The sequence below is a fragment of the Scyliorhinus canicula genome, chromosome 29 (genome assembly GCF_902713615.1).
Source record: "Scyliorhinus canicula chromosome 29, sScyCan1.1, whole genome shotgun sequence".
Classification (NCBI taxonomy): Eukaryota; Metazoa; Chordata; class Chondrichthyes; order Carcharhiniformes; family Scyliorhinidae; genus Scyliorhinus; species Scyliorhinus canicula.
The window spans coordinates 2,866,336-2,881,949 of NC_052174.1; the positions used below are offsets into that span (position 1 = coordinate 2,866,336).

The 15,614-nt window shown below is 44.8% G+C and overlaps 1 protein-coding gene across 1 annotated transcript in view; it reads left to right on the forward strand.

Annotated features, from left to right (window-relative positions):
* The window catches only part of LOC119958387, a 98,661-nt gene that overhangs the window by 61,536 nt on the left and 21,511 nt on the right, over positions 1-15,614 (forward strand). Inside the window, exons 12-14 of the mRNA XM_038786880.1 lie at positions 1,234-1,539; positions 6,570-6,872; positions 13,348-13,653. Of these exons, the coding sequence (XP_038642808.1) occupies positions 1,234-1,539; positions 6,570-6,872; positions 13,348-13,653 (915 nt within the window). The remainder of the gene's footprint in view (positions 1-1,233; positions 1,540-6,569; positions 6,873-13,347; positions 13,654-15,614) is intronic.

Below are 15,614 nucleotides of genomic sequence, written 5' to 3' on the forward strand. Positions count from 1 at the left end.
CCGAATCGCATCTTGAATACCTTCTCCACCTGTGTTGCCCCTTTCAGTGACCTTTCGACCTGTACGCACATTTGCTTCTTTCAATAGTAAATAAGAATAATCTTTATTGTAACAAATCTGTTTACATTTACACTGCAATGAGGTTACTGTGAAAAGCCGGTCGCCACCACACCCGGCGCCTCTTCGGGTACACAGATAAGTCAGAATTTCCAATTTACCGAACAAGCAGGTCTTTCAGGACTTGTGGTAGGGAGCCAGAGCACACGGAGGAAACCCGCGTAGACACGGGGAGAACGTGCAGACGCCGCACAGAGTATGAACCAATCCGGGAATCGATCCCGGGACCCTGGAGCTGTGAATAAACAATGCTATCGTTCCACCTTGCAAGTCACGAAAAATACCTCTGTGGCTCTCCTTTTTCGATCGGGAATAGTTTTGTTTTCCCAATGTACTCTCTCCAGCCTCCCTCATGACTGTGACCGTCAAGTCTCCTCTGATCTTTCTTATTTCCATTGAGGAGAGTCCCAGCGTCTCCAAGCTATCCTCATAACTGACGTTTCCTATCCCTGGAAACATTCTTGTGAAACTCTTCCGCAGTCTTTCCAATGCGATCATATCCTTTCTGCAGTGTAGCACACACAATTGTCCATCGTATACCAGCTGCAGCCCAAATAGTGTCTCGTAAATGTTCAGCACAATCTGCTTGCTCTTGGGCTGTATGCCCCAATTTCTGCAGCCCGGGGCCAGCATTTTCTGTATGAACAGCATTTTCAACCTGCCCGGCGACCTTCCTGCCACCTTCAATGATGTATGCACAAATAAACCCAGATCCCTCTGCCCCCTGCACTGCTTAGAACGTCACTTCCCACATAGTGTGCGTGGAGTAAGCCATCCCTGCTTTTGCGTGGGTTTCCTCGAAGTGCTGCGATTTCCTCACAACGTTTAAACTTGTTCAGGTTACGTGGATTGGCCAAGCTGAATTGTTCCTTCGTGTCCAGAGATGTGCAGGGCAAATGGATTAACCATGCTAAATTGTCCCTTCGTGTCCCTTATTTGGATGGGATTTGGTGGATGGGGCAGGAAAGTGGGCCTTGATAGGATTCTGTTTCGGAGGATCGGTGCACGATAGAAACAGCTTTTTTCAATGATCTAACTGGCTAGACTGACATACTACGTATGCAAGAAATACTACTCCAAAACGCATTTTCCAATCTGTTTCTTCTCTGTTTCAAGACATGCCGCCCAAACCAACCATTGAACTCTTGCGACAGAATGGGGAGTTTTCCATTGGCGAGACTGCCAACATCAGGTGTTCGGCTCACGACGCGTACTCTGGCGTTATTTTCGTCTTGTCCAAGGTGCAGAGCGGGGTCTACATCACGTCGGCAGTCACGAAGACATCGGGGTTTTCAACTGTGCTGGCCATCAAAGACATCAGCGTGAAAGACCAGGGGGATTACGTTTGCCTCTACCAAATCAAAAGATCGGGGAAAATATATAATTCCTCAAAAAGTGATCGCAAAAGCCTGCGTGTCACAGGTAGGCGTTCCCCATCTCTAAGTGGGGACTTGATACTTTAGAATTATTCATGAAATATTAGATGTGCATCTCTTTCAATTATCTGTTGTCAACGCAATTGAGTGTTTAGATATGGAATTATTTGTCCTTTGATTCAAAGGAAATGGAGTTCGGGCGCAACGGTGGCAAAGTGATCAGCACGGCTGCCTCTCAGGTCGTGGGAGACGTGTTCCATTCCGACCTTAGGTGACAGTCCTGCCACGTTTCTGCATGGGTTTCCTCCGGGTCGTCCGGTTTCCTCGCACTGCCCAAACATGTACAGATTAGGTGGATTGGACCTGCAAAAGTTACCCCTTTGTGTCCACTGATGTGCAGGTTAGGTGGAGTGATCATGCAAAAAATGCCCTTTGGTGTCCAAAGCTGCGCAGGTTAGAATATGGCGTTACGGGGATGGGGGGTGGGGGGCGGGGGGGGGGGGGTGCTGGAATGGCCTTGGGTCGAGTGCTCATTCGGTGTGTCGAAAGTGGATATAGACTACAGGGATTCTATGATAAAAATAGGGAAGTCGTGTTAGAACTACAGGTGGCACTTGTTCGACATCAGCTGGAGTGCAGTCCTCATCCATTTATCTGAGGAAGGATTATACTGGCATTGGCGGCATTCCAAACAATGATTACTCTTGAATCCCGGGCACGGATAGAATTTCCTGTGAATAATGGGAGAGTAGGTTAGGTGTGTACCTATTTGTGATTAGAAGAATGAGAACGGCTTCGTTATTCAAGTATATATGATTTTCCGAGGGCTTGACTGGGTAGATGCTTATATTGGGTTTTCCCCTTGTGGGAAAGTTTAGGACCAGGGGACATAATCTCAGAGTAAAGGGGGTCACCTATTAAAGACAGAGATGTTGAAAAATCCATCTCTCGGAGGGTAGTGAATCTGTGGAATTCTTTAACACAGAGCACTATAGAGGTTGTTCATGATGTTCAATAGAGATGGACAGAGTCCAATAAATAAGCGAATCAAGTATTTTTGGGGAGAAGGTGGGAAGGTGGAGTTGAGGATTACCATATCAATTCAGTCATGATCTCATTGAATGGTGGACCAGGCTCGAAGAGCCTAATGACAGATTTCTGCTCCAATTCTTATTGTTTTGTGGATAGAATTCTTGGTGTCTTCAATGGGCCTCGAATGGATGTGTCAAAATAAAAATGCGTTGGGAAGAAAAGAGTGGGAGCAATGACATGGTTGTTTCAATTAGCCCGCTCAGAAATGATGGGTGAAATTACTTTTCGTGTTTTTGAAATCAGTGAGTCCATGTTGTTATGACAGAATAGAAAGATTTAGGGACACAAACATCCAGATCTACAAGTATATATCTATATTGAACGGTCGGCAGTCATAGCACTTAATGTTTCAGTTGGTGAGGTTTCGTCAGGAGTGGTACTTCCATGAAATTAGATTTATCTTCAAGATGGGCATTTTTGCTAGATAAAGTAGAAGTGTTCGCGGGCCACTGCTGCGTGTCCGGCGAGAAGGGAAATATGTGGTGAAGTGTCTCGGTTGTTTTTCATGAAACAATTTGGTCTTCGTCCCACCACATAATACAGAATTCAGATTGGTTTCGCTTCAGAAATAGGCCGATTTGTAATTCTAACAGTAAAAGAAAACCGACTAATTTAAAGCTGTTGGGAGCAAAGCTGATCGAATTTCAGGTCGTTGAAAAAGAAACAGAGGAATTCAAAGCAGGAGAAGGCATTTCGGCCTTGCGGCCCTTCGATTTTTCACGTCCATACATTATTATCATGGCTGATCCAATCCAATTGCCAAATCCCGCCTTCCTCCGATGCCATTCCCCCCCCCCCCCCTCCTCCATCAAGTCTATATCTAAATCCTTCTTTAAAATTGTGTTTTTTCCTCAAATACTTTCTACGGTAACTGGGCCGAGCACTCTCTGGTGAATACAGTTCTCTTTATCTTCGTCCTAAGTAGTCTACCCCTTATCCTCAGACTGTGGCCCCTAGTTCGGGACACCCCGACCATCGGTGGCATCTTTCTTACATTTATCCCGTCGAAACCTGTCAGAAGTTGATGGTACACGATGGAATTCCCCCCTTATTGTTCTGTACGCCAGTGTATACAATCCTAACCGACTCAATCCCTCCTAATGTGCCCGTGGCGACATTCCAGGAGCATTTTGATAAACCTTCTTTCACGGCCTCCAGAGCAAGGACATCCTTCATCATAAAGGCTGCTAAACGGAGCCAAAAATTCAGAAGGTTTACATTCTTCCCACCAAAAAAAATTGCTAACTCGATTTCATTGGGCATAGGTGTGTTGACGGATTTAACATGAGTCAACTTAATCTGACGCGTAGGAAAATATTATAGTCCCAACTACGTAAGACAAACGATGAACATCTACATACGATAAACATAAGGAATACTCAACATATATTTATAAAATGGGAAATATGGCGCAAACCAAGTTTTTTGTGTTAGTCTAGTCACAGGCTGCCTTCATAACTGTCCATTGATGGCTCACCTACTCGTCAAGACAGAGATGGAGAGGTTCTTGATTAATAAGGGAATCAGGGTTATGGGGAGAATGCAGGAGAATGGGGATGAGACAATATCAGCCATGATTGGATGGCGGAGCAGGCTCGATGGGCCGAGTGTCCTAATTCTGCTCCAATGTCTTCTGGTCTTATCTGCTCATTGGGGGATATGATAGCACACTGGAAATGTAAGAGCCGTATTCCACAGATGCAGCCTCATGCCCTGGGAGCACATAATGACAATAGTAATAATGTGTATTAGTGTCACAAGTCGGCACAGACGAAGAATTAAGATCGTCCAATTAACCTAACAACACGTCTTTCGGGCTAATGGGAGGGAACCGGAGCATCCGGAAGAATCCGGAAGATACTGGGAGAATGTGCAGACCCGTACAGACAGTAGTAGAAGCTGGGAATATAGCACGTGCACCTAGTGCTGTGATGCAACAGTGTTAACCACTGTGCCACCGTGCAACGGCATCTGGTGGCATTTTGATGCATTTAAGGAAATTAGAAATTTCAAATGTTCAGAAAGAGCTTCTATTGTCATGGACCACTTCACGTTTACTCCAGTCCCTGACGGATGCATATCTGTCATCGCTGCCTGGTCTGGCCTACTTGCGACTCCGGTACAGAAACTTGCTGTTTGCTTTCGAAACACAACTTTAAACCTGTGATTCGGACAATCCATTCAAAGGCCAAATGGGAATAGAAATGGTGGGAGTAGCCAATGAAGGAATAAAGGCAACATATCTCAAAAATCTAAATGTCCTCAGCCGAACCTCGCTCCCCCGCCTTCATAAATATAAACCTGGTCCGAAACCTAATCCAAACACGAAACCTAATCGTAACCCTCAACCTACCCGTAACCCGAACACTAATGAACGCTAGCCCTAGCCCCGACCATAACCCGAAGTCTAGCCCTAACCTACCCCTCTTACCATTTTGAAGATCGTTCGTCTTCCTATCCCCTCAAAACTTCATTGCGAAATATTTTAACAGCATTTATCTCAAGAGGTGGAACGTATTACAGTACAGTAATGGTGCTTTATATGAAGGCGATTGCTTTCTTCGCAGTCAAGAAGAAAGTGAGAGCGATGCTTCAGTTGCATTTATTAAAGAGGAACTCTCAGATGCTTCGTTTAGTACTTGGCACCGCACCTCATGAAGAATATTTTGCTTATGGAATAGGGACGTCCACCTCGAGGAGATATTGACAAAATATTAGTAAAGGTTGCATCAATCAAACGTTTGGAGTGATTTAAAGTACTTCGACTGTCGTGTTTAACATGCTAATGGATTTAAGGATATAGATGCATAGAAGTTATTTTTCAGGAATGAGATTATATCCAACAGATGAAATTAGAGATGTCCAGAGGGGACAATAAAAGTTTGCTTTCCCCTCTCCCCCCCCCCTACCCCCCCCCCCCCCCCGAATGATTGAGATCGAGACGCCTCTCCTTAGAAAACAAAATGCATGATTGCAGGTACATTGAACAAAGAGCTCAGTCAGAATGTAACTACAATATATCCACAGGCACCAGAATCTGTTGTCTCTATCATTCTGTTTTTAGTGATGTGGTTGTGCACTTACAATTGGACTGACAGCAGTGAGGCTATAATAGAGGCTTTGTCGGAAATTTGATTTCCTCTCTTAATGGAAAGGTCGCACTTTCGCATTGAAGCAAGGTTTTCTTTTTAAAAAAAATAAAATGATGAATTATATAAGGTCTGAGCATGAGCTAATGCTTTCAGAGGAATGAGGAACACGCGTCTGTCATTAAAATATGCCTGCCTGTTCTAATATTGAATAAGAATTGCTGTTATTCGGGGCACAAGGTAATTTACTGTCATTCCCCCATAACCCCAAACTCTGCTGTCGAAATAAGATCTGCCTGACCCTGGATAAAATTTGTTGGTTAGCATCCAAAGCTCTCTCCAAAAAGGCAACTCCAACGACTCTGGCCCATTGCAGGCGGCACGGTGTCACAGTAGTCAACACTGATTCTTCACAGTGCCAAGTGCACGGGTTCAATTCTGACCTTGTGTGTCTTTGTTGTGGAGTTGCATGCGCCCCACCCCTCGTTTCTGCGTGATTTTCTTGCGGGTGCTCCCGTTTCCATCTACAGTTCAAAGATTTGCAGGTTATGCGATTGGCATTGCTGTGTAGACTGATAATGTCCAAATGAAGTGCAGTTTCAGTGCATTGGTCATATAAAAAATGCTTCTTATTTACACACGATTAGCACGTTAGAATTTTGGCCACGCCAAATTACCACTCAGCGTCGAAAAGGTTAGGTGGCGTTACGGGAATCGGGTGGGGGGAGGGGTGTGGCAGTGGGTGCAGTTATGATGCTCTTTCTGGCAGTCGTGCAGACATAATAGGGCGTACGACCTCCTTATGAACTGTATGGATTCGGAAGGATAAATAGCGTGATGGAAGCAAAATATGAAATACCAAGCAATAACCTAACAGCTTCGTTTTATTTTGTAGAAAAGCTTCAGAGTCCAAACATCGGACAAATCCGACCCTCTGGTCAATATCTGGAAGGGCAAACTGCAGAAATAACGTGTTCGGCTCCAAAGGTCTACAATGGTATTACATTTAATCTCTTCAAAGTCGGCAGCACCGCAGCGGTTGCATCGCTTGGGCCTACTTCAAACTCGACTGCCCTACTGACAATACGGGACCTTAGAAGTACCAGCGAGGGGTCGTATACATGTAGTTACCAGGCGCCCGTGTGGGGCAGAACTTACCATTCAGCTCCTAGTGAGATGGTGAACATAACCTTGGCACGTAAGTGAGATTTTTGTCACCTCTGTGGGAATAGTGTCGAGAGCCTGCTGCATTGCATTTCAAATCCATGCCCCTATGTTGACGGACTGGAATAGCAATGAAGCATCATCATCTCCTACGGGCATGTATGTGCTAGAATTGGGCAATTGTCTAGTTGCGAAGATTCCATAGAAATGTTGAATCTACAGTACAGAAGGAGGCCATTCAGCCCTTCGAGTCTACATCGGCCCACAGAAAGAGCAACCTACCCATCCCCACTCCCTTGCGTTGTCCCCATAACTCTGTAATCCCAGCTAAACGTTGGAGACTAAGGGACAATTTGTCAAGATTAATCCACTTAACCTACACGTCTCTGGATTGGGGGAGGACCGTTGAACGATAATGTTACAGGATCCAAGGGCAGCACGGTGGGCTAGTGGTTAACACAACCGCCTCACGGCGCTGAGGTCCCAGGTTCGATTCCGGCTCTGGGTCACTGTCCGTGTGGAGTTTGCACATTCTCCCCGTGTCTGCGTGGGTTTCACCCCCACAACCCAAAAATGTCCAGAGTAGGTGGATTGACCACGCTAAATTGCCCCTTAATTGGAAAAAAATAATTGGGTAATCTAAATTTTTTTTAAAAAATGTTACAGTATCCCTGGGCTCCAGAGAGCAGATCACTTAAGAGCATCAGGAAGATGCGTTGGGCACTCTTCCAGCCCTTCCCATCCCTCAGCCAGACCCGGCGCCCTCCCAAGGCCCACGATGGTTCCCCATATTGCTAGCCTGCAGTAGCTCGGGAAGTTCAAAGTTCAATGAAAGCACATTGGACGATTACTATATTCTTACTGGAGCCATGTTATGTTATAAATATTCAGAATCATTTTAGTGCAGAAGGAAGTTATTGGGCCCACGAATCGGCCTTCTGATAGAGCTCTCTACATAATCTAATTTAGCATCCGAGATGTTAGGGTTTGATCCGACATCCTGACAGTGTTGACGTGACTTACGTACGTTGGTAGTGCCTTGCAGGTGTGCGACACGTAGGTACAGTGGTTCGCACTACTACCTCAGTTCCGTGGACAAGGGATTAAATCCAGCCTTGGATGACTGTCTGTGTGGAGGAGGCCCGCTCATCCCCATATCTGCAAGGTTTAATCCCACAGTCCAAATATGTACAGGGTAGCTGGGTTGACCTCACAGATTGTCCCTTACTTTCAATACGGATGCAGGTTAGGTAGATTGGCCATGATAAATGCGCGGGATTATGGCGATTGTACGGGGGGAGTGGGCCTCCATCCGCATGATAGGGATGCTATGGGAAAAAAATTGCGGATTTGAATTTAGCACAGGGTGTACAAAGAAAGTTGTTATGATAGCCTACGTTGGGTGCTGTGTCACTGTACCCGATTTTAACACGAAAGAATGGGCTCAGCACTTGCCTCTGTCGGTGGCACAAAACGGGTGACATTGACTTGAAGGCCGGACTGCAATGCAATTTTATTCGTAATAAAGGTTTATTTTGAAAAAATAACAACGCCCTACTTATTCATGCAATCACTGCTCGAACGAATCATTATTTCCCCACAGTCTTACAAATAACAAAAATATTGGGGGTTCAGTCCAGTATCCCAGCCACTGCTTTGGTCTGGCCTTGCATCGTAATCATGGATGCGGTGACCGATGCATATATGGTTCTCTCAACAATTGAGGAGGAGAGTACAAACTTGCAAATGACGTAGTGAAGTTGATCAATCCTGCGGACAACTAGCAGATGAATTTCAATGCAGGGAAATGTGAAATCATCAAAATTCATAGGTACAACATGGACAGACAATCTAAAGTGAAAGGTCCCACGGTAAAATCCGTGCAAGCAAGTTTCAATAAAATGTTTCCTTGGCCCGCACTCCGGACCTTCATGGGTCGCAAAACGCAACCGGGTCTCGAATATGTCTATCACAGAATCACAGAAATAAATACAGTGCAGAAGATGCCCTTCGGCCACCGAGTCCACACCGACACATGGAAAACACTTAACGTACAGACCTAATAACATTTACCAGGGACCTTTTTAAGCATGTGAGGTGATCCGCCTATAATAGCGTCACAGACAGTACAATCCAGACCGCCACAACCATATGAATAAAAATGTTTTTCTCAAAAGCCTCCAAACCTCTTAGCCCTTACTTTGAACTTGTGTCCCCTCACCACTGACCCTTCAAGTAAGTGGAACAACTGAACACCATCCACCCTGTCCGTGCCCTTCGCAATCTTGTACAACGGGCGGCAGATGGCGCAGTGGTTAGCACTAATGCCTCACTACGGCGGGGACACAAAATTCGATCCCGGCCACGGTTCACTTTCTCTGTAGAGTTTACACATTAACCCGTGTCTGTGTGGGTCTCACTCCACAACCCAAAGATGTGCAGTATCGGTGGATTGGCCACGCTAAATTGTACTTTAATTGGAAAAATAATAATTGGGCAGTTTAAATTTATTATTAAAAAGTCATAATAATCTTGTCCATCTTGGTCAGATCTCCCGCAGTGTTCATGGCGTCAGCAAAAACAATCCAAGCCTGCCCAAACTTTTCATAACTGAAATGTTCATTCCAGGCAACATCCTGGTGAATCTCCTTTTCACCCCTTCATTCCAATCACATTGGTTATATAATATGGTGCTATGAATTCGAATCATAGTGGGCGTGTCAGTTACAAGGGGTCACGATTTCAAGGTGAGAGGGGGAAAGTTTAAGGGAGATGTGCGTGGAAAGTTTTTTACCCAGAGGGTGGAAGATGCCTGGAACGCTTTACCAGTGGAGGTGGTAGAGGCGGGCACGATAGCATCATGTAAGATGCATCTGGGCAGGTATATGAACGGGCGGGAACAGAGGGAAGTAGACCATGGAAAATAATAGACAGATAAAGGATCTAGATCGGTGCAGGCTGGGAGGGCCGAAGGGCCTGTTCCTGTCCTATAATTTTCGTTGTTCTTTGTTCTAGAAAGGTGATAGGACAGTAGGAGGCGATTCGGCTCGCCTTGTCAATTCCAGCACGAAGTTAACCGGGTGCCCATTCTAATCTCACCTTTCTGCACCCGTTCTATTGCATTGTGTCTTATGGCAGTTAAGGTGCAGACCCAGGTACATTTTCAAAGAGTCGCTGCCTCCACAACCAACTGGGGTAGCGAATTAGACTCCCACTACTCTCTGCATAAAATGTTCGTCGCCATGTCGGCTCTCCGTCTCCTGCCATGTATCTTGAAAAAATGAAATTCGCTTATTGTCACGAGTAGACTTCAATGAATTTACTGTGAAAAGCCCCTAGTCGCCACATTCCGGCGCCTGTCCGGGAAGGCTGGTATGGGAATCGAACCGTGCTGCTGGCCTGCTTGATCTGCTTTAAAAGACAGCGATTTTGCCTGGTGAGCTAAACCAGCCCTTGAATCTAGAATTTATGTCCCCTGGTTCTCGAATTCTCGATAACGGGACACAATATTATTCTTTTCAGCCAATTCTTCGTTTCGCGATGTTCTTTGCCTCAATTAATTCACCCCAGCCCCCTAAGCCCTCTTTTTTCAAAATAAAATAAACCCAACCTATCCAATCTCTCCTCGTAGCGACACTTTTCTAGCCCAGGCAACATTCTTCCAAACCTCCTCTGCACTCTCTCCGGAGCAATTACGCCGTTCCTGTGTACGTGGTGACCAGAACTGCACACAATTCTCCAGTTACGGCATTACCATTCTAACATTATATCCTTACTGTTATATTTTCTTCCACTGCCAATAAAGGAGAGCATTCCATATTATTTCTTTACAACCTTGAATCCTTGAAGTGCTGCCATTAGGCACTTGTGTGCATGTAGACGAAGGTCTCTTACTTCATCTACCCCTATTAGTATATTCCAACTTATTTTGTACTCCCTGTAATTGTTCGTTCCTCTAAATGTATGACTTCACATTTCTCTGTGTTAAATTTCATCTGCTGCATACTTCAGCAACCCATTTGTATCATGTTGGAGATTATTTCTATCTTCATCACTGTCCTCCACGCGATCAATTTTTATCTTGTCTGCAAATCTCACTGTCGTGCCGCACCCACTCCCCCACATACACGTGCAAATCTTTAAAATATAGCAGACAGTAAGGGTCACAACACGGAGCCGTATGAACTACCCAAGCCTATCCAACCTGTTTTCATAACTGAAATGTTCATTCCCAGGCAACATCCTGGTGAAACAACTTTCCGATTCTAAGGGCGGCCATCAACTATTACCCTTTTGATCCTTTACTAAGCCAACATTTTATACAGTATGCTACATTGCTCTGCATCCCATGTATTTCACTTGTCAAACGTCTTGCAGAAATCCAGGCACACAAGATCCATTGCACAAGCTTCCTCAAACTGTTTGGAATTTCCTTCGATCACTTTTTAAACAAATTTTCCAGCCCTCTGATACCTCCCCTGTGTCTAGTGAGGATTGGAAAATGGTCCTTAGAGCAGCTTCTGTATCCTCCCTGACCTCCTTCAGAAATCTCAGAAACAATCCATCTGACGCTGGCCACTGATCAACTTTGAAGGATTTCAACCCTTTGAGCATTTTCTCCTTATGATTATCCCATCGAATATCTCGCAGCGCTTCTCTTGGGCTCGTAATGTTATTTCTTTCGTAAGCACGGAGAAAAAAATCAGTTAAAGTCCTTCTAACAGCCGCCATATATCCTCACAAAAGTTCTCTGCATCATCACTGATAGGTCCCACGTTTGCTGAACTTTTTTTTTACCACTAATGTATTGGTAAACAATCTTTGGTGTTCTTTAACTTTACTTGCTAATCTTTTTACATGCCTTCCATTTAATTGCCATGTTCCTTTTTCTTTTTTATTTCTTGCTTTCCGATCCTATTCTCGTCTAGACAATCTACAGGGCTTAGTTCATCGTCTAACGTCTGTCTTATTTTTTGTTTAATCTTCCCTTGTATTCCTCCAGACAACAAGGGTGCTAGATTCTGCAGTATTAATGTTACTCTTATTTTTGAGGGGACATGTCTCTTCTGTACATTTAAGACTTCGCCTTTTAGTGCTTCCCACAGGTATTCCACTGTCCTATCCTCCAGTAGTGCTCACCAATCCATTTCAGCCAAGTTCTTTCTAATTGCTGAAAAAGATGCCTTAACCCAGTTCATTATTCTACCTCTATTGTTAGACGTTTTGATTGCAATACTGAATCTAACTAAATTGTTATCACTGTCCTCGATATGGTCGCCAACTGTCACTTCAAGCACTTGCCCCTTTTCGTTCCCAATGATCAGCTATGTACTTACACCTCCTCTTGCCCGGTTCGTCACCAATTGGTTGCAATTGATTTCGCAGACACACTGCGTAAATTTCCGTCCCTCCGTTTCCTTTATGTTGGCTGAATCCCAGTTAATATTGGTATCGAGAAGGTCTCCTATTAATATTGTCTTGTTTTTAGCTCACTCGGCTAAATCGCTGGCTTTTAAATCAGACCAAGTAGGCCAGCAGCACGGTTCGATTCCCGTACCAGCCTCCCCGGACAGTCGCCGGAATGTGGCGACAAGGGGCTTTTCACAGTAACTTCATTGAAGCCTACTCGTGACAATAAGCGATTTTCATTTCATTTCATGTCATTTCTAAGAGGCAGACATTTCCCGATATATTTGCACTTCTGCCTCCCTTTAGCTGCATGATTTCGAAAGTATTCTTCCAGTAGTGCCACTGCCACTTTTGTATTTCTAAGTTTAACCCATAAAGTTGCATTTGGTGACCCTTTAGTGGATCATCACTTCGCACAACAAGAATTGCTGATTTCAATATTTAACCATTGCTCTCCCCCTCCTACTCAATTAGAACATAGAACAGTACAGCACAGAACAGGCCCTTCGGCCCTCAATGTTGTGCCGAGCCATGATCACCCTACTCAAACCCACGTATCCACCCTATACCCGTAACCCAACAACCCCTCCCCCCCCTTAACCTTACTTTTATTAGGACACTACGGGCAATTTAGCATGGCCAACCCACCTAACCCGCACATCTTTGGACTGTGGGAGGAAACCGGAGCACCCGGAGGAAACCCACGCACACAGGGGGAGGACGTGCAGACTCCACACAGACAGTGACCCAGCCGGGAATCGAACCTGGGACCCTGGAGCTGTGAAGCATTTATGCTAACCACCATGCTACCCTGCTGCCCCTAAAATTCTTCCTAAAACGTCTGCTTTCAGGAATATTGAGCTGCAAACATTGCCCCTCCTTTCGTCAGGTTTCCGTTATAGTAACGACTTCCTGCTGTCATAGGTCTACTTGTGCCCTTAACTCATCTTCTTTCTAATATTCCTTGCATTGAGGTATGAACAGTAACAATTTTGCAATTAAATGTTTTCTTTCAATAACTGCGAAGAACTTGTGAACACGTAATATTGCCAATGTTCAAAATGGTGGGTAAAATTAAGATTGTTTTCAAACACTTACAGATCGACCGGAGGGTCCCATACTTACGATGAGCACTCTATTTGGCTTATATCTCCAAGGGAAAAGCATCCGTATCACGTGCATGGCGCCTGAATACTACACAACGAACAGTTTCCACTTATTGAAGAACGGTAAAGACACGATCATGCCTTGGATATCTACGCAGTGGGCGCAACACGGCGCTGAATTCAGAATAGCCAACACATCTACGTCGGATAGCGGGAACTACTCGTGTATCTATGAGACCCAAATCAATGGAAAAGCGTTCAACTCGACCGACAGCAACTTTGTTTTGATTGAAGTCGAAGGTGCGTGAAACATTGCCAAACGAATGAGAAACAGGCATCAGTATTTCATAACATTCTTATTCGCCCTACGAAACCCTTTCAAGCCTGGCTACAGAAAGAAATGGTCTTGCACCCAACTTTTTAGTTAAATATAGCTGCCAGAGGGAAATGGTGACGCAGGGCGAACTTCACAGGGCTGATTATCTGGGAAATGCTCCAGAAATACGTGCTCAAATCAAATGCCCTCCAAATTCGGAAAAATGGTCTCAGAGAGGAAGGGGTAATATAGTGTGGCACATTGACTTAACCTGAACATCTTTGGACACTAATTGCAAATTAGCATGGTCTTTGGACTGTGGGAGGAAACCGGAGCACCCGGAGGAAACCCACGCACACAGGGGGAGGACGTGCAGACTCCACACAGACAGTGACCCAGCCGGGAATCGAACCTGGGACCCTGGAGCTCTGAAGCATTTATGCTAACCACCATGCTACCCTGCTGCCCCTAAAATTCTTCCTAATTTGATTTGATTTCCACCAAATGTGAAAATCTTTCGACGCTAATGTACGGTTTAAGTTGGTTAGTGCATGTCAGTTCCACATCTCTGGTCACAAAGGGGTAATTTAGCATGGCCAATCCATATATGCTGCACATCTCTGGACGCTGGGAGGTAATTAAAAAACGCAGTATACCCGTGGCATATCTTACTGCAAACTGACTGTAAATTGTGTATGCGCTTTTCTTTTGTTATCTCTCCTGGGATATCAGTGTCCTGGCATGGCCAATATTCATCCTTAATTGATTTTTAACTGGAATGCTATTTCAAAGCACAGTAAGAGTCAAACAGTCTCTTGTGGGTTTGGGATCACGTGCGTCCTCCCTGAAGGATATTGGTGAAGCAGCTGCGGGGTTCGAAAAACATTTTGATTGAAACCATTAAACACAATTTGAACTACGAAAAAATGAAATATGGGCATATTTTTAAAAGTGATACAGCACCCAACAAAATCAAAGATGGAATGAAACTTCAAACTTCAAACCACAAAGTGATTAAAATGGCCAATAATGTGTGCGGTGCCCAGCGAGCACTGAAGGCGGCGAAGGTGCCCGTGGACCACGCACGCTTCCTTTCCAGGTTCATGCGGCCGGGAATGTAGCCGTGGAAGAGGGTCAGACTGTCGGCATGGACGATCCCCTCCACATTTGCCACAAATTTGTTGGATTTTAACCTGGTGTTTTAAGACTTCTTAATGTTTGCCAATGTCAGCTATTGTAATGAGTCACAAAGAACTTTACAGCACAGAAAAAAGCCATTTTTCCCACCATGTCCGTGTCAGCTTCCAAATAAGCAACACGCCTACTGTTATTGCCCAATCTTACCCATTCAACCCCCATGCAATCTTCATGACTAGATGCCAAACACTTTCACCCATTGATTTTCTCGATAGAACCTTGGTCTCTTCTGTTCTCACCCAATATCCCGGATAATCACTTTCTGCTCAATTATGAAATCAAATCCACATCTGATTGTTATGGTCTTTTACTATCCATTTTGTTACAACACGATTTCCAAAGTGTTTTCGTTCTTGTTTCTCTTGTTTCAGTGCTGGTTATATAAAATTATGTGGTGGCTTCAGATCATGGACCTTCCTGAGAGTAGGAAGTGTCCAATGAGAGAATCATAGAATCCCTCCAATGAGGAGAAGATCATTGGGCCAATCCAGTCTGCACCAACCCTCCGAACGTTCACCGCACCCAGGACCTGGGCCCACGTCCCCGTCAATTCACCGTAACCACAGCTAAACTGCAAATTCCTTGGATTCTAAGGGGATTTCGCATGGCCAATCCACCTATCCTGCACAACCTGTGAAACTTTGGGGAAATTTTTGTATGGCCAATTCACCTAACCTGCACATCTTTGTACACCAAGTGGCAATTTAGCCTGTACACTCAATCGAACCTCCATTTCTTTGGACACGAA